The following is a 16,624-nucleotide window of genomic DNA, read 5'->3' as shown; positions in this document are numbered from 1 at the left end:
TTCACTGATAAATAGTGCATTGATTATCAGTGCAGTCCCATCAGCGATGCCTGTCAGTGCCTCCTCATCAGTGCCATCTATCAGTGCCCATCATTGCTGCCTATCTGTGTCCATCAGTGCTGCATATTAGTGCCTCCTTATCAGTGCCCATCAGTGCAGTCTATCAGTGCCTGTCAGTGCAGCCTGAGCACTGCCCATCAGTGGAGAAAAATAACTTATTTATAATATTTTGTAACAGAAACTAAAGAAAAACTTTTTTTTTTCAAAATGTTTTTTTTCTTCTTTTGTATTATTTTCATTTGTTTAGCAAAAAATAAAACATGCAGTGGGGATTAAACACCACCAAAAGAAAGGTCTGTCTGTCTCAAAAAAAATGTTTTGTTTGGGTGCAGCACTGCAAGACTGCACAATTGTCATTCAAAGTGTGGCAGCGCTAAAAGCTGAAAACTGGCCAGGACAGGAAGGGGGTAAAAGTGCCCAGTATTGAAGTGGTTAAATTTGCAGCGAATTCGCACTGCTGCTGCACCTCATATATGTGAACTGGCTCCATTGAAAGCCGGTTTGGTTCACATGTCACGCGAATCAAATGCGGTTCAAAACACATCCAATTCACATATATGTGATGTAAGCAAACTTTTAATTTCACAGCTTAAATTTATAAATGTGAACTGTTTTACCTGCAAAAAGTGTCTCACCCAGACCTCCTTGTTATGCAGCACAGCCAGGTTCTGACCCCCACTTTCTACTGCAGTTAAAGTAATTGGATAGTGATGCAACATCCTGATCTGATGTGCTTTGCTTGCAAGAGTCAGTTTAATGGGGCTATTTTAGATCTGCCTATATTTCTGTCTTTAAGCAATTCTCCCCATGTCATAATGTGCCATGCAATCTTTTGTACAAAAAATAAGTTTTTAATGGTAAATGTGGATGTAGACATAAATGACAAACATCAGAATGACACTTTATATCTTGGCTGTGCAAAACATTTGTCCAACACTTGTAATTAAAGAAGGATATATAATATGTGCAGCAGCTTAAAACTAATTTAATTCTATTTGAAAATAAAGAGGGGGACTACCCCCACACATTCTCCCCTACCCACCCCCGTGAATGACAGCAAAATACACTTCCTGAAGTCCTGTGTCATTTAGGAATGCTCACACATTGGAACAGAACTGTGACCAAATATGTACAAAAAGTTCCAAAATTTGACTAAAATATCTAATATTGAAACCAAAAATATATAGAATTTCATAGATACACACAACAAATATTTGCACATTTAAAACCTCCATGGAGGCTAAGGCGTTTTTCGTAACAGTCTTTGTAAAGTGTAGATTTTCCTTCATAACATCTGCTTCTTCAGTCAGTCAAAAAGCTGTGAATGTATATCTGTCTTTCAATCCAATCCACAAAGTGTGACACATTACTGTAGACCCCGGGTCCAAGAACTTTGGAAAAACACACTGATCCCCAAGAAGTGAGACCAAACAATGTCCATTGTCCTGGTGTCTGTTCACAGACCAGAGGACCTCCACTGTCTCCCTGTCAGAGAATAAGGATGTGTTAAAGGCACAGTTATGACATATAATCTATAAAATAATGCAAACTGCAAAGATAAAATACTAAGTGCAATAACCAATAGCAACAGGGTGGTCTGCAATTAACTAAAGACATACCATACTGGTGACAGATGAATTCATATTAATTTGAATAGTTTACTTAACTATTTTAGTGAATAAGCCTAATCATGTACTAAATCAGGGGTCTCCAAACCTTCTAAGCAATCCTTCTAACCTTAGGACGGTCAGATTGTGGCCAGTGGGAGTAGAAGATGCCTCAGACTTGGTGGTCAGCAGGGAAAAGAAAATTACCTAATGATTGTGGGCATTAGACGGTATTGGTATTAGTAGGAGGATTAATCTCCATCATTGGTCTCAGTGGGTGGAAAAGTACCCCATCATTGTTATTAGTAGAAGATATAGTGACCCATCATTGGTATTAGTGGTAGGAATAGTGCCCCTTCATTAGTGTCAGTGGGATAAATAGTGCCCCATAGTTGGTGTCAGTGGGATAAATAGTGCCCCATAGTTGGTGTCAGTGGAAGGAATAGTGTCCCATCTATGGTGTCAGTATGATGAATGAATGGCCTAAGGGCCATTTCCTATATTTGGAAAGAACTCTCTCATGGTGCAGTATTTCAAATCATTTATTTAAAAAAGAAGGTTGTATTGCACTTACATAAAAGTCAGGGATCGCCATGTATTGTATAGGAATCACCAGTTTGCGCTTCATCTGCATTCCTGCTGACTGGAAATTATGTATCTCAAACACTACCCAACGTCGTTTCGTTAGCCTATGTCTGACGTCCTTAAGGGCTACCTTAAATACTGCACCATGAGAGTGTTCTTTCCTCTCCCTCTCTAAATGGCAACACTGGAGCTTTGAATATGCTATGTATATACACATTGAATGGATGACAGCAGCGGTTTGAATTAATTCCTGTGACCTCATGTATGACATCATGGATTTTCCCATATGCATACTTTGATTCCCTGTAATAGGGGTCAATTAAGTCTGGTGAGTGCATAGTGCATCTGCATGCGGGTGGAGAGGAACCTTTACTATACTCACTGAGGACGTTATTCATGTGTGGGATCATATATGGACTTCACAATTTTTATGTATTTTCTATAATATAAATGAAGATGTATTTATTTATTTGTTCATTCACTAGTGTTTATTCACTATGGTGATATGTATTTTATAATATAAGAAAGCAAAGCATTCTTTGAGCCTGGTGGAGATTGTGAGGTCACCATCCTGCATCCATTCTGATGCAGAACTTACTTACACATGTCCAAAGACTTCTATTTAAAAATAACTATCTTTATTCATTTAACATGACCCTAAACTTTGCACATGCAGGGAAGGCAGGGGAATATGTAGGACGTTGCATTTTACCAATTCTTAGATGTGCTGGCTTCATTGGTTTTCTTTTTTTAGGCTTCCTTTCTACTATTGAACAAGCTCTCCTGCTGAAATATTAGTTTCAGAGTTGAGGCAAACCATTTACCACTGACAGGGGTGCTTATAATGATCAGTTTTTATCTATTTAACCACTTAAGCCCCAGAGGATTTGGCTGCTAAACGACCAGGGGGTATTTTGCGATTCGGCACTGCGTGACTTTAACGGACAATTGCGCGGTCGTGCGACGCTGTACCTAAACAATTTTGACGTCCTTTTTTTCCCACAAACAGAGCTTTCTTTTGGTGGTATTTGATCACCTGTGCCCTTTTTACTTTTTGCGCTATAAACAAAAAAAGAGCGTAAATTTTGCAAAAATAACAATATTTTTCACATTTTTTTATATGAAATTCCCCCAAAAAAAAATGTAAAAATCAAAATTTTTTAACATTTTCGGCCAATTTGTTTTATGCTACATATGTTTGGTAAAAAATTTTTTGTCATTTTTTTTTTTTAACGCGTAATGGCGGCGATCTGCGATTTTTTTTGCGGTACTGCGACATTGGGGCGGACAGATCGGATCCTTGACTGACATTTTTGACACTTTTGGGGTTACCAGTGACATTTCTACAGTAATCAGTGCTATAAATATGCACTGTTACTGTAAAAATACACTGGTAGTGAAGGGGTTAACTTTATTTGAGAGGGAGGGGCTGTGTGTGTCCCTAGGGGCGTGATTCTTACTGTGATTGGCTGTGACTTGAGGTGTAAGGACACTGATCAACGGTTCTACATAGGAGAACCGTGTGATCAGTGTTTTTACACCGAGGAGAATGACAGGCAGCTTGTTTACACAAGCTGCCTGACTTTCTCCCTCTCCCCCGACGATCGCCGAGTGACCGGCGGACATCGGGTCCGCTGGTCACACGCGCGGGGGGGGGGTCCATGACCGCGCGGGAGCGCGCCTCCGGCGGCGCGCGCTCGCTCCCCAGACCCTCCCAGGCTAGTGACGTTAATTAACGTCACTTTGCCTGTGAGGGGCTGACCGCCGCAGTAAATTTACTTGCGGCGGTCGGCAAGCGGTTAATGTTAAAAGTTGGAAAAAAAAAGGGGGAAAAAAACTGCTGTAACTGCTTAGAAAGTGTTAACTGGATTTTGGCTTCAGTTTCTTAGTATATCTAAATTTACTAGCACATCTAACATCCTCTTTCCCAGATTACCAATGCTGCTGTCCAAAGATGCCCTGTGCCTCTTCATCCAGAGTGGAGGCATTCTAATACAGGAGGTGTGTTATTAGGCAGATCAAAGGTGAAATCTGAGGGGCAATAAGCCGAGAAAAACAAGAAATAAAACAAATGCAGCCACCACATCAGATTGGTAAACTGTAATATATTACATTCTTGGTTTTGGGTCTCATCCCACTTTAAGCCTGGGTTCACACTAGTGTGTGCGGAACACCACATGTGATTCACACAGGAATTGCACTGCATTCCTGTGCACATCACATGTGATGTCTGTGCGGTGAGATTTGAGCCATAGATTTTGTATGGCTCAAATCGCATCGTGTCCACACCAAAATGGTGCAGGACCCTTTTTTTCTGCACCTGAATCACATTGCATGGGTGTTCACACCCTTGCGATGCAATTCTGGCAATTGTACTGCATTTTGCAATCTGTTTCAGGGTGTCTTTAATCTAACATTGACACCGGCAGCAGATTGCATGAACGTGATTGCTATGTAGTGTGATGCAATGCAGGGAAAAAAAGTGAATATTGTGCATTTCCCGCATCACATCAGTGTGAACCAGGGCTTATACTATAAAGCTATGTTTTTTTGCTCTGCATGAGCAAAACATATGTTTTCTTACATGCACCCTGTCCATAACTAAAACACTCTTGGAACCTTCTGTAATGGTCTTCTGTGGTCTTCTAATGGTCTACATCTTTTAGCAGATATATGTAGAGTGCATATGTGGAAAAATAAGATCATCCAACAGTAACTTACCATACAGGAGTCTACTGTACCAGACTCATAACCAGCGCACAACATTCTGGATGTTATTGTGTCAAAATAGGATTGGCAGTGCTCTAGGGATATGATACGAACTTCTCCTTCCTGCAGTTTAAATGGCACTGGTGGAAAGCAATAACATTACAAGAAAAAGGTAAGATAATGGATAACTGTAGGCATCAACATGTTACTAATATATTTTTTCCACTGTATTCTGTACATTGGGGAAAGAGGACAATTTGAGGCTTCCATTGAGTCTCCATCAGAAACCTGTGTAACAAGGTGACAACGCAGGATCACAATTGAAAGGTGGAGACAGAGCGTTGTCACCCTATAACAGAAACATTTATGGTAGAATTACCAGGTGATTTTAATGAAAGTTGCATATTTAAAACACTGAAAATTACTTGAACATGTTAAAGCTTATTTGAGATTTTAGTGATTGAGGTTTACTTATACTTTACCTTGTATTTAAAGGTTAACTCCACTTTTGTGTGGGGGGGGGGGGGGGGAATGAGCGTATAGCTAATATAGCGTATACAATTGCAACACAAATCATATTGTAATTAAATTATATTAAAAATGACCTTTCCTTTTCAACCTGCAGCGGCTGTAATTTTCTGAAAATGCAATGCAATATGGCTACCTGGAGGTGTTCTGTACACAGAATGTCTACTGGTTACACCCCAGAAACATCATTTCCTGCTTGTGTGATTGGCTCACCAATTTTCCCAGAAGTCTGCCCTAAGATACAAGTCAGATTTTAGGCATCCCCTGCACCAAAAATGTCATTTTTTGTGAGATACTCCCAATAGGAACATGTCTAAAGGGATGCAGGCCCAGGAGATTTACTCATTAGGGCTCTGCAATTGCACAGCTGAATAATAATAATAATAATAATAATGAAACCACTCCCATTAGGCTCACTCAGCACAGAGGAACAAACAATGATTTCTTCAGAATAACAGAAGGTAGGATCTGCGATCTGCAACAAAGGTTGTTATAAACCTTGCAGTCTACATAGATCACCCAGAGGGGAAGGTTTTTTTTCTCAACAAAAGTGCAGTTGTGCTTTAAGTAAACCCAGCTTTAACATGCTAATGTAATTTCAAAAGTGATTTTCAGTCTTTTTAAATATGCGCATAAATATATAGAAATTATATATATATATGCAGCTTTGATTTAAATAAAGCTGGTGATAAAGGTCACTCTTTGAGAAGCAAGGAGTTCAGCCCTGCTCAAGTATTTGGAGAGTTACTGTTCAGGTGGGGTCAGTGCCAGAGAAAATGTGGGGCCTGAGGATAGTAGTAGAGTATTGTACTGTGTAATGCAGGCCATACTTGGGTTGAATGCCGAACAAATTTCCTTTGGAAAATCAGAAATTTTGTGATCCAATGGTGCCACCATTGATCTAGAAATCCGACCAGCCAAGTCTTCAATTTCTCATGTTGCTACAGAAAAGAATTTTCGTAGCTAGGAATCTTCTTTTTTTTACCAGGTCACAGCTTTTGCGCATTTCTTTTTCGATTATATTTTTCGCACGATTCTCCCATCCTTGATTAGAAATGTGTTTGTTTTTCCAAAAATTTCCAACATGCCGATCACTCAAATTTGATGGCTGCGCAGAAATCAGCCTTTACTGCAGCCCTCTAATGGTATGAAATTCGGGCGAAAATTTTTAGGTACCGATTTTCAAAAGAAAAATTGTTCAGAATTCGACCCATGTATGGCTGGCTTTGGTCATTGATTATTGCAGAAAGTTTGGAATTTAAGTGAAACCCTTTATTGGCTAATTTAAATTTTTAAAGATGAAATGGATCGGAACCCCACATCTTTCTACACGATCATAAGGAGGAGCAATAAAATATGAATATTAAAAAACACTTTATTATTTACACACTTGAGTAGTAACAACTATTGTAAAGAGTTAGGCTATAGAAATTAGAGTTTAGAAGTGTTTTTGGGTAATTGACTAAGTGATAAGAAGTCCGGGCACAATCCTCACCTCAAAGGAGGGCAATTTTTGAAATGTCCATATACTACAGAATAGAGCTGCACGACTCTGGATACAATGAGAATCACAATTTGTTTGCTTAGAATAAAGATCACAATTCTCTCGTGATACACGTCGGAACATCATCTTTCACATTATGCAAAAAATTGTGCTAACTTTACTGTTTAGTTTTTTTTAAAATTCATTAAAGTGTATTGTTTTCCCAAAAAAAATGAGATTAAAAGACCGCTGCGCAAATACAGTGTGACATAAAATATTGCAACAACCGCCATTTTATTCTCTAGGGTCTCTGCTAAAATAAAAAATAATGTTTGGGGGTTTTAAAAAATTTTCTAGCAAAAAAAATTATTTTAAATTGTAAGCAACAAATGTCAGAAAAGGGATTGGTCTTTAATTGGTTAAACTGCCCTCATTTACAGATGGAAGTTAATCCTTTTGATCTAAAAGAACCAAATGATACAATGTTTCATTTTATCCCAGCTCTGAGCAATGTTGCGATAAACTTTGACGGCTGCCTTTTTTTTTTTTTAAAGCTGTCAGCTATGAGCAGAGAATAGATCTTTACAATGAATCGTGGAAATGCTGAATTAAGATTGCGAGGGGGGTTGAATCAAGATTGCGATTTTTTTTAATGATTATTCCTGCTGCACTACTACAGAAGCAATGACACAAGGATCTAAAATCCAGAGGAGGTTGCACTTATAAAGATTTAAGTAAACATCTGGTTATGGAGGGGGTTTCTAGGTTAGATTAAGTAAGTGATCTGGGGGTGCTAGTGGGTGTTAAAGATGAATCTGTGGTTTCTCCGACACAACCTGAAAATGCCCTACTGTTGGCTTTTCTCCATTTTTCACTGTTGATTTTACTACCAACAACCAAAAAATTGTAGCAAAATAAATGCTGTGCAAATAAAGCAATACAAGGAATGCAAAAAAAGTAAAGCATTTCTAAATTATTATTTTTTTAAATTAAAGTAATAAACATGTTATACTCACCTACTCTGTGCAATGGTATTGCACAGAGCGGCCCCCCTTCCCCTCTTCTTGGGTCCTCTGCCTGCACTGTCCACTCCCCCTCTTCTGTGTCTACCCCCATAGCAAGCTGCTTGCTATGAGGGCAGATGTGTTGGCTCACTCCTGAGCTGCGCTGTGTGTCCATAGACACACACAATGCAGCTTGGCCTCACCCCCTCTGATCACAGGATTTGAAGGACAGCAGCAGGGGCCAATGGCTCCTGCACAAACATCCTGCAAGAAGAGAAAGAGAGGAGAGAAGACCCGCAGATAGGAAAAGCACTGGATTGATACAGAACTCAGGTAAGTTTGCGGTAAATGGAGCACAGCAAGTAGCAAAACATTTTTTACCCTAATGCAGGGAATGCATTACATTAAATACATGTTTTAGCTTTAGAATCACTTTACAAAAAAAAGATGTTACCTTCAAGAAAGTTCTTTACAGTTTTTAACAAACATCAGACATACATGAAATAAAAAATGACATTGCATATAATTACTTCCTGCTCTAAGGATAGGAAACTTCAATGCAGCTGTGGTAAACTTGATGAAAGCTACATCAGTACAGAAAAAGTAATATTTCTTTTGCTCAGCATTTGATTCTAATTTCCTAGAATGTCTGTTAGCAATTGTCCTGTATATATACATTAAGTTCTTTATTGATAAAGCAATATGTTACCACCAGCACACCATGGTAGAAACATAGAAACAGGGCATTTATTGCTGATCTCATGCAGTCTCCTTGCAGCCACTAGCAGGCTACATGCATGCACTTCAGCGATGGACGTCATTTCTCAGGGTGAGTTTCCAGGCGGTGACTACAGTTGACCATCATGTGTAATGTTAATCAACATGGCTACTTAAAGTATCTATTGGTAGAGGGTGAGACATCTTGGCTAATTGGAAGAACAATCAGCAGACAAGGACAGAGTGTTGTCACCTTATAACAAGAAGTGTCTACATGAGGCCCTCAGCAGCAGAATTGCCCCATAATTATTCTAATGAAATACATTAAAGTGGCTATAAACCTCTGAAATTAAAAATGAACAAAGCATATCTCTCTATAGTGTGTACTTGCTTCAATCCAAAGCACTTAGTGTGGTTCCTATCTGCTCTCTCCTCCCTCTGCTATCTCCATTAGTCAATTCTGACAGTCTATTCCAAGACCACAGAATCTCAGGAGGTGTCTAACACAGCAGGTGACTGACATCCTTAGCTGTGCATGTTTCCCTATGAGGCTTTGTAGAGTTAGTGTGTCCATTCCATCTACTCAGGTCTCAGATTACACTCGGTTCCCACTCTATGTTGTTCAGTGTGTGACATAATATCCCCACCCCTTGACTTAAGCTCAGAAATGCTGCGTAAAATCTGTGCTTTTGGAGGCTGTAGAGGAGAGAAGGCTGCAGATATACGAGTACAGTTTACGTGGGAGGATTTGTTTGATCTCTGTGTATCACTTGAGGCTAATCACTTCACTGGGTATTTAAAAAGGGTTAACAACTACTTTAACATATTGAGGCTTAGTATAAAGGTTTCAGTATTTGGGTTCACAAAAACAATTCAGTAAAATCACTTTGAAGTGAGACATCAAAAAGTCCTATCTGTATATTTAAAGGCTCGTTAACTAAATGATATATATATATATAGTTGGGAATTAAAATAGATAGCAGTCCTTCTCTTAGCAATGTTACCAGATACGGTGTAAGGGATCTTATTTAAGTAATGGGAGATCCCCCTCATCTAATACTATTTGTTGTAGAAATGATTGAGATATATATCATGTTAAGGCACAAAAAAGCTAGATCAAGTTAGATTGCCTTATTTTTGTAGACCATGTTAGAAGGCCTGTTACTCAACATACAGTGGGTACGGAAAGTATTCAGACCCCCTTAAATTTTTCACTCTTTGTTATATTGCAGCCATTTGCTAAAATCATTTAAGTTCATTCTTCTTCCTCATGAATGTACACATAGCACCCCATACTGACAGAAAAACACAAAATTGTTGACATTGTTGCAGATTTATTAAAAATGAAAAACTGAAATATCACATGGTCCTAAGTATTCAGACCCTTTGCTGTGACACTCATATATTTAACTCAGGTGCTTTCCATTTCTTCTGATCATCCTTGAGATGGTTCTACACCTTCATTTGAGTCCAGCTGTGTTTGATTATACTGATTGGACTTGATTAGGAAAGCCACACACCTGTCTATATAAGACCTTCCAGATCACAATGCATGTCAGAGCAAATGAAAATCATGAGGTCAAAGGAACTGCCTGAAGAGCTCAGAGACAGAATTGTGGCAAGGCACAGATCTGGCCAAGGTTACAAAAAGATTTCTCTGCACTTAAGGTTCCTAAGAGCACAGTGGCCTCCATAATCCTCAAATGGAAGATGTTTGGGACGACCAGAACCCTTCCTAGAGCTGGCCGTCCGGCCAAACTGAGCTATCGGGGGAGAAGAGCCTTGGTGAGAGAGGTAAAGAAGAACCCAAAGATCACTGTGGCTGAGCTCCAGAGATGCAGTCAGGAGATGGGAGAAAGTTGTAGAAAGTCAACCATCACTGCAGCCCTCCACCAGTCGGGCCTTTTGCAGAGTGGCCCGACGGAAGCCTCTCCTCAGTGTAAGACACATGAAAGCCCACATGGAGTTTGCTAAAAAACACCTGAAGGACTCCAAGATGGTGAGAAATAAGATTCTCTGGTCTGATGAGACCAAAATAGAACTTTTTGGCCTTAATTCTAAGCGGTATGTGTGGAGAAAACCAGGCACTGCTCATCACCTGTCCAATACAGTCCCAACAGTGAAGCATGGTGGTGGGAGCATCATGCTGTGGGGGTGTTTTTCAGCTGCAGGGATAGGACGACTGGTTGCAATCGAGGGAAAGATGAATGCGGCCAAGTACAGGGATATCCTGGACAAAAACCTTCTCCAGAGTGCTCTGGACCTCAGACTGGGCCGAAGGTTTACCTTCCAACAAGACAATGACCCTAAGCACACAGCTAGAATAATAAAGGAGTGGCTTCACAACAACTCTGTGACTGTTCTTGAATGGCCCAGCCAGAGCCCTGACTTAAACCCAATTGAGCATCTCTGGAGAGACCTAAAAATGGCTGTCCACCAACGTTTACCATCCAACCTGACAGAACTGGAGAGGATCTGCAAGGAGGAATGGCAGAGGATCCCCAAATCCAGGTGTGAAAGACTTGTTGCATCTTTCCCAAAAAGTCTCCTGGCTGTATTAGATCAAAAGGGGGCTTCTACTAAATACTGAGCAAAGGGTCTGAATACTTAGGACCATGTGATATTTCAGTTTTTCTTTTTTAATAAATCTGCAACAATGTCAACAATTCTGTGTTTTTCTGTCAGTATGGGGTGCTATGTGTACATTCATGAGGAAGAAGAATGAACTTAAATGATTTTAGCAAATGGCTGCAATATAACAAAGAGTGAAAAATTTAAGGGGGTCTGAATACTTTCCGTACCCACTGTACATCTGTTTATGATAATCAGAGGAGTGGAAAGAGATTAAAGAAAATGCTTTGATTTATTTATTAGGATTCAACTGGATATTGTCTTCCTACATATGTTTATAAATGGACCAGCTCAGACGTGCTTTTTAACTGCTATAGGGATCAATTAAACCTGCCAAAGATACTTATCTTTTTTCTCAATCCGTTACTGTAATGTTTTCATGAAGACAGACAAGGAAGTGGTAGAACCCAGCATGTTAATAAAACTACAAGATAATTGCTGACCTTTTATAGTTTAAGTTCATTTTTTCCAATCCCTTTAAAACTATTGCAGCCAATAAAGCCAAAGATGCATATCCTGTAAACTTGTTCCAGGCCCTTTCCAAGTTGTTTCCCTTTCTTTCCAAGAACTAAACTCGTATATTTGAGCTGCTTCCCAGTTCCATTCAGTGCGTGCCTCATTATTTTTTCAGGTATTTTTTAAAGCACCAACAATTTATGCAGCACTTTAACTAAAGTCCTTATCTCACATTCATACATACACGTACTAGGGCCAATTTAGACACGAGCCAGATAACCTGCCAACGTGTCTTTGGCAAGTGGAAGAAAACTGGAGTACTTGGAGGAAACCTTTACAAGCACTGGTAAAATATGCAAACTCCATGCAGGTGGTGTGGTGTTTGGGATTTAACTAATGATCCTTCATTCTCTTATACTAATGGTGAGGTCCATACAAATATGCAAACACACATCATAGGCAACTGGGATCAAGAACTTTGACTTTGTTGACATAGCTATTTTTTGCAGGAATACAACACAAAGCCATACATTTCATAGTATCATTGTACCAGTACTTACTTTTGTTGCCCATATGTCCCCATCCTGTAATATAACAGTATGTGTCTGGTTCCACCAGCTGGCCCTTGGAAGGTAAGCACACAGGTCTTACATAGCTGGTCTCCACAATGTCTTCATTTAACTGTACTATGCTGATGTCATAGTCTACCACAGCTCTGTTGTAGCGCGGATGAAGGATTATTGTCTTGACCATACGTGTCTGCATGAAATCAGAGGGATGATCCAAGTTGTTTATACCGAATACAACTTTCCATACAGCAGCATGTTCCCGCCTGAGGAAAGATTACATGTCACGTTTGAACATTATTCTTATATGTAAGCTCCACCAAAAGGTGTAAAATCATACTTAAAGTGGTTGTAAACCCTTACATACAGGTACATCTCAAAAAATTTGAATATCATCAACAAAGTTAATTTATTACAGTAATTAAATTCAAAAACTGAAACTTATATTTTATATAGATTAATTTCACACAGAGTGTAATATTTCAAGCTTTTTTTCTTTTCATTTTGATGATTATGGGTAACAGCTAGTGAAAACCCGAAATTCAGTATCTCAGAAAATTAGAATATTACAGAAGACCAATAAAAAAAGGGTTTTGATTACAGAAATGTTGGCTTACTGAAAATGATGTCCATGAACAGTATAGTATGCACTCCATACTTGGTCGAGGTTCCTTTTGCATGAATTACTGCATCAATACGGCATGGCATGGAGGCAATCAGCCTGTGGCACTTCTGTTGTGTTATAGAAGCCCAGGTTGCTTTGATACCGACCTTCAGCTCGTCTGCATTGCTGGGTCTGGTGTCTCTCATCTTCCTCTTGACAATACCCTACAGATTCTCTATGGGGTTTAAGTCAGGCGAGTTTGCTGGCCAAACAAGCACAGTAATACCATGATCATTAAACCAGGTATTGGTACTTTAGGCAGTGTGGGCAGGTGCCAAGTCCTGCTGGAAAATTAAATAAGCATTTCCATAAAGCTGGTCACCAGGGGGAAGTATGAAGTGCTCTAGAATTTACTGGTAGAGGGCTGCGTTGACTTTGGACTTGATAAAACAGCGTGGACCAACACTAACAGATGACACGGTTCCCCAAATTATCACTGACTGTGGAAACTTCACACTGGACCTCATGCAACTTTGATTCTCCTCCAGATTCTGGGACCTTGATTTCTAAATGAAATGCAAAATTTACTTTCATCCGAAAAGAGCCACTGAGCCACAGTCCAGTCATTTTTCTCCTCTGCCCAGGTAAGGGTCATCTGACATTTTCTCTGGTTCAGGAGTGGCTTGACACAAGAAATGAGACAGTTGGAGCCCATTTCCTGGATACGTCTGTGTGTGGTGGCTCTTAAAGCACTGACACCAGCCGTAGACCACTCCTTGTGAATTTCCCCCAAATTCTTGAATAGCCTTTGCTTCTCAGTCCTCTCAAGGCTGTGGTTATCCCTGTTGCATGTACACCTTTTTTTCCCACACTTTTTCCTTCCACTCAACTTTTTATTAATATGCTTGGATACAGCACTCTGTGAAGAGCCCACTTCTTTGGCAATGACCTTTTGTGATTTACCCTGCTTGTGAAGGGTGTCAATGACTGTCTTCTGGACAACTGTCAAGTCAGCAGTCTTCCCCATCATTGTGTAACCTACTTAACCAGACTGAGAGACCATTTTAAGGCTCAGGAAACCCTTACGGTGTTTTGAGTTAATTAGGTGATTAGAGTGTGACACCATGAGTCTACAATATTTAACTTTTTTCACAATATTCTAATTTACCGAGATACTGAATTTTGGGATTTCACTAGTTGTAAGCCCTAATGAACATTAAAATAAAGAAATGCTTGAAATATATCACTCTAAGTGTAATTATTCAATATAATATACGAGTTTCACTCTTTAAATTCAATTACTGAAATAAAATAACTTTTTGATAATATTCATTTTTTTTTAGATGCACCTCTATACCCAGGGAAGTGACTGGCATTTAGGTGATACACAGAGATGAAATAAACCCTCCTACATTAGTTGTATCTACATCCAAATTGCAGAATTTATAAAGCTTGTCTGAGAGTTCAATAAAAGGGGCAGAAAGCTGAAGTTACACACAGTAAGGGGAGTTCTAAGAGCTGATTGGAGGAAAGAGACACATCCCCTCCGCACAGCTCACAGAAACAGAGGTAAGCCTGTCAATCACAGGCTGTTTCCTCCCCTGTCACCTTTTTTCTCATGGTGTCAGGAAAACCTGTTAGAAGTGACTCATGGTAATAGCAGAGGAATGAAGCAGCAGACAGAAATGACACTTAGTGCTCTTAATTGAGACAAGTACACACTAAAAAGGGATATGTTTTGTTCATATTTCATGTCTGATGTTTACAACCACTTTCTTTCAAAACTCTGTTCTGCTCCCGAATTTTGAAAGTCCTATGGCAAAACTTTTCATGAATAATCTGCTCTATAATACATGTGCTAAAAAAGTTTTTTTTATTGATCATATGTATATCTAAACACTAACTGAATGACAGTTAGCTAAAGCACTGTGTAGCATAAATAGTTGCCATGTTTTTTACTTTTAGAAAATGCTATTTTCACAATTTTCCATCCTGTGTTGCATTTAAGTGTAGCTGATCTACTTCAGCTACTTTACAGTCACTTCTTGTTTACAAGCACTTGCTCTAGTGGGGCTGCATGCTTTTGCTCAGTACAGTCTTCCTAAGAGTGACAACAGTGGAACATGTCAGTACATGTAAAATAGCCTCTACTGAAACTACATATAATAGGGAGATAACACAAGAAAGCAATCAGGGCAGGATGACCAGAAATTATTTTATTAAAAGCTGAGATTTTAGTTACTAGGTTTAAATTTGCTTTAAATAAACCCAACATACACAGTCAAAGTGTTTACCATGGGACTTTCAGAATAATACTCAGATCGTGGCAACAGTGGTAAGTAATATTTTAAAAACACTTTTGTTTAGGCTCCATTCACACTTCAGTAACTCAGAAATCGTGCAATTTCCATTGGGACTTTACATTGCGACTTTGATGCAACTTTGGATGGGTGAAACTTTGGTGCGACTTTGGCTGTGGACTTTGGTTTTGACTGTTGCACAGCTGTCGCACTGATAACATTAATATGACTCAAGTCGCATGAAAGCCAGATCAAAGTAGTGCTGGAACCTTTTAGGCTGGGTTCACACTGGTGTGAATTGGATGCGGGTTGCCCCGCATCCAGTTTGCATGTCAGGAGACTGTGTCCGGCTCTCAATGGAGTCTGCTCATACAGCTTTGGGACGGCTGCAGAGTGGTTTTCAGAAGGGTCCTGTGTGTCTTCTGGTTCATTTCAGGTACAAATTCAGCTAAAAATTCAGCCCAAATTCGGACCTGAAATGGTGAACAGGGACACACCAGACCCCCTGCTGCAAGCCACCTGTCACAAAGTGTGAACCCAGTCTTTAAGTTGCTGCAGCTTAAGCCCCGTACACACGTACCGATCGTCGGCGAACGATCGGCCGTCTTTTGTCCAGGGCTGTCGGTGTCTGTTGAAAAGTGAAAAAGACTGCACAAGAAATTTGTCTGCCGACTACAGCCAAATGCAGAAGTGATGTCATGTAATGGTTAACTTTCCCTGTGTTTTTCCTTTTCTGAGCATGCCCAGTCTTGCAAATCTGCGGTCTGTCGGCCGAAATCTGTACTGACTGGCGAACAATCGGCCGCTCTGGTGTCGGCATACAAAAATTTTAATGCTTGCATGACAGATTCTTTTCGGCCGAATGTGCACCGTCGGCTGTCGGAGGCATCATACTAACAAGCCTACAATCGGCAGATCGGTCGTCAGCCGAAGCTTTTCGGCCGACGATCGGTACGTGTGTACGGGGCTTTAGAGTCGCATGCTTGAATGGCTTCCATTGAAATATGTGTAAAATATGATTGCGCTAACCTGTAAATTGGGGAGGCAGCACTTAAACTCTAACAATGGAGAGTACAATTGGAAAGGGAAAAAAATAAGCGCTCTCCCAAAAAAAATAATTTGCAAGTGCAAGATAGAAGAGGATGCTATGTGCAGAAATAGAAAGATTACAAAAGACCCAGTAACCCACTAGATAAGATCAGAAATCACAAGTGTTATATTGTGTGAAAAAATGGTGTGATAACACCGCATATGGTGTACATAAACCACAACATGAAGGAACAAATGGCAAAAACTTTCCAAATATTTCCACAAAATTAAGGAAAGAAGGTCCTTTCGGACACAAGTCCATTGGTTTCTTCACAATAAATTGTT

General features: G+C 39.7%; 1 protein-coding gene across 1 annotated transcript in view; it reads right to left on the bottom strand.

The window, feature by feature from the left end:
- Window positions 1–1,003: 1,003 nt before the first annotated feature.
- The window catches only part of CORIN (corin, serine peptidase), a gene marked incomplete at its 5' end in the record, with an annotated part of 372,660 nt that continues 357,039 nt past the window's right edge, over window positions 1,004–16,624 (bottom strand). The window contains 3 exon segments of the mRNA XM_082265807.1: window positions 1,004–1,545; window positions 4,974–5,101; window positions 12,341–12,612. Of these exon segments, the coding sequence (XP_082121933.1) occupies window positions 1,363–1,545; window positions 4,974–5,101; window positions 12,341–12,612 (583 nt within the window). The 3' untranslated portion in view covers window positions 1,004–1,362.

This window comes from Pelophylax lessonae, assembly GCF_965119305.1.
Source record: "Pelophylax lessonae genome assembly, chromosome: 1".
NCBI classification, from domain to species: Eukaryota; Metazoa; Chordata; class Amphibia; order Anura; family Ranidae; genus Pelophylax; species Pelophylax lessonae.
This window is presented reverse-complemented; position numbering and strand designations above follow the sequence as displayed.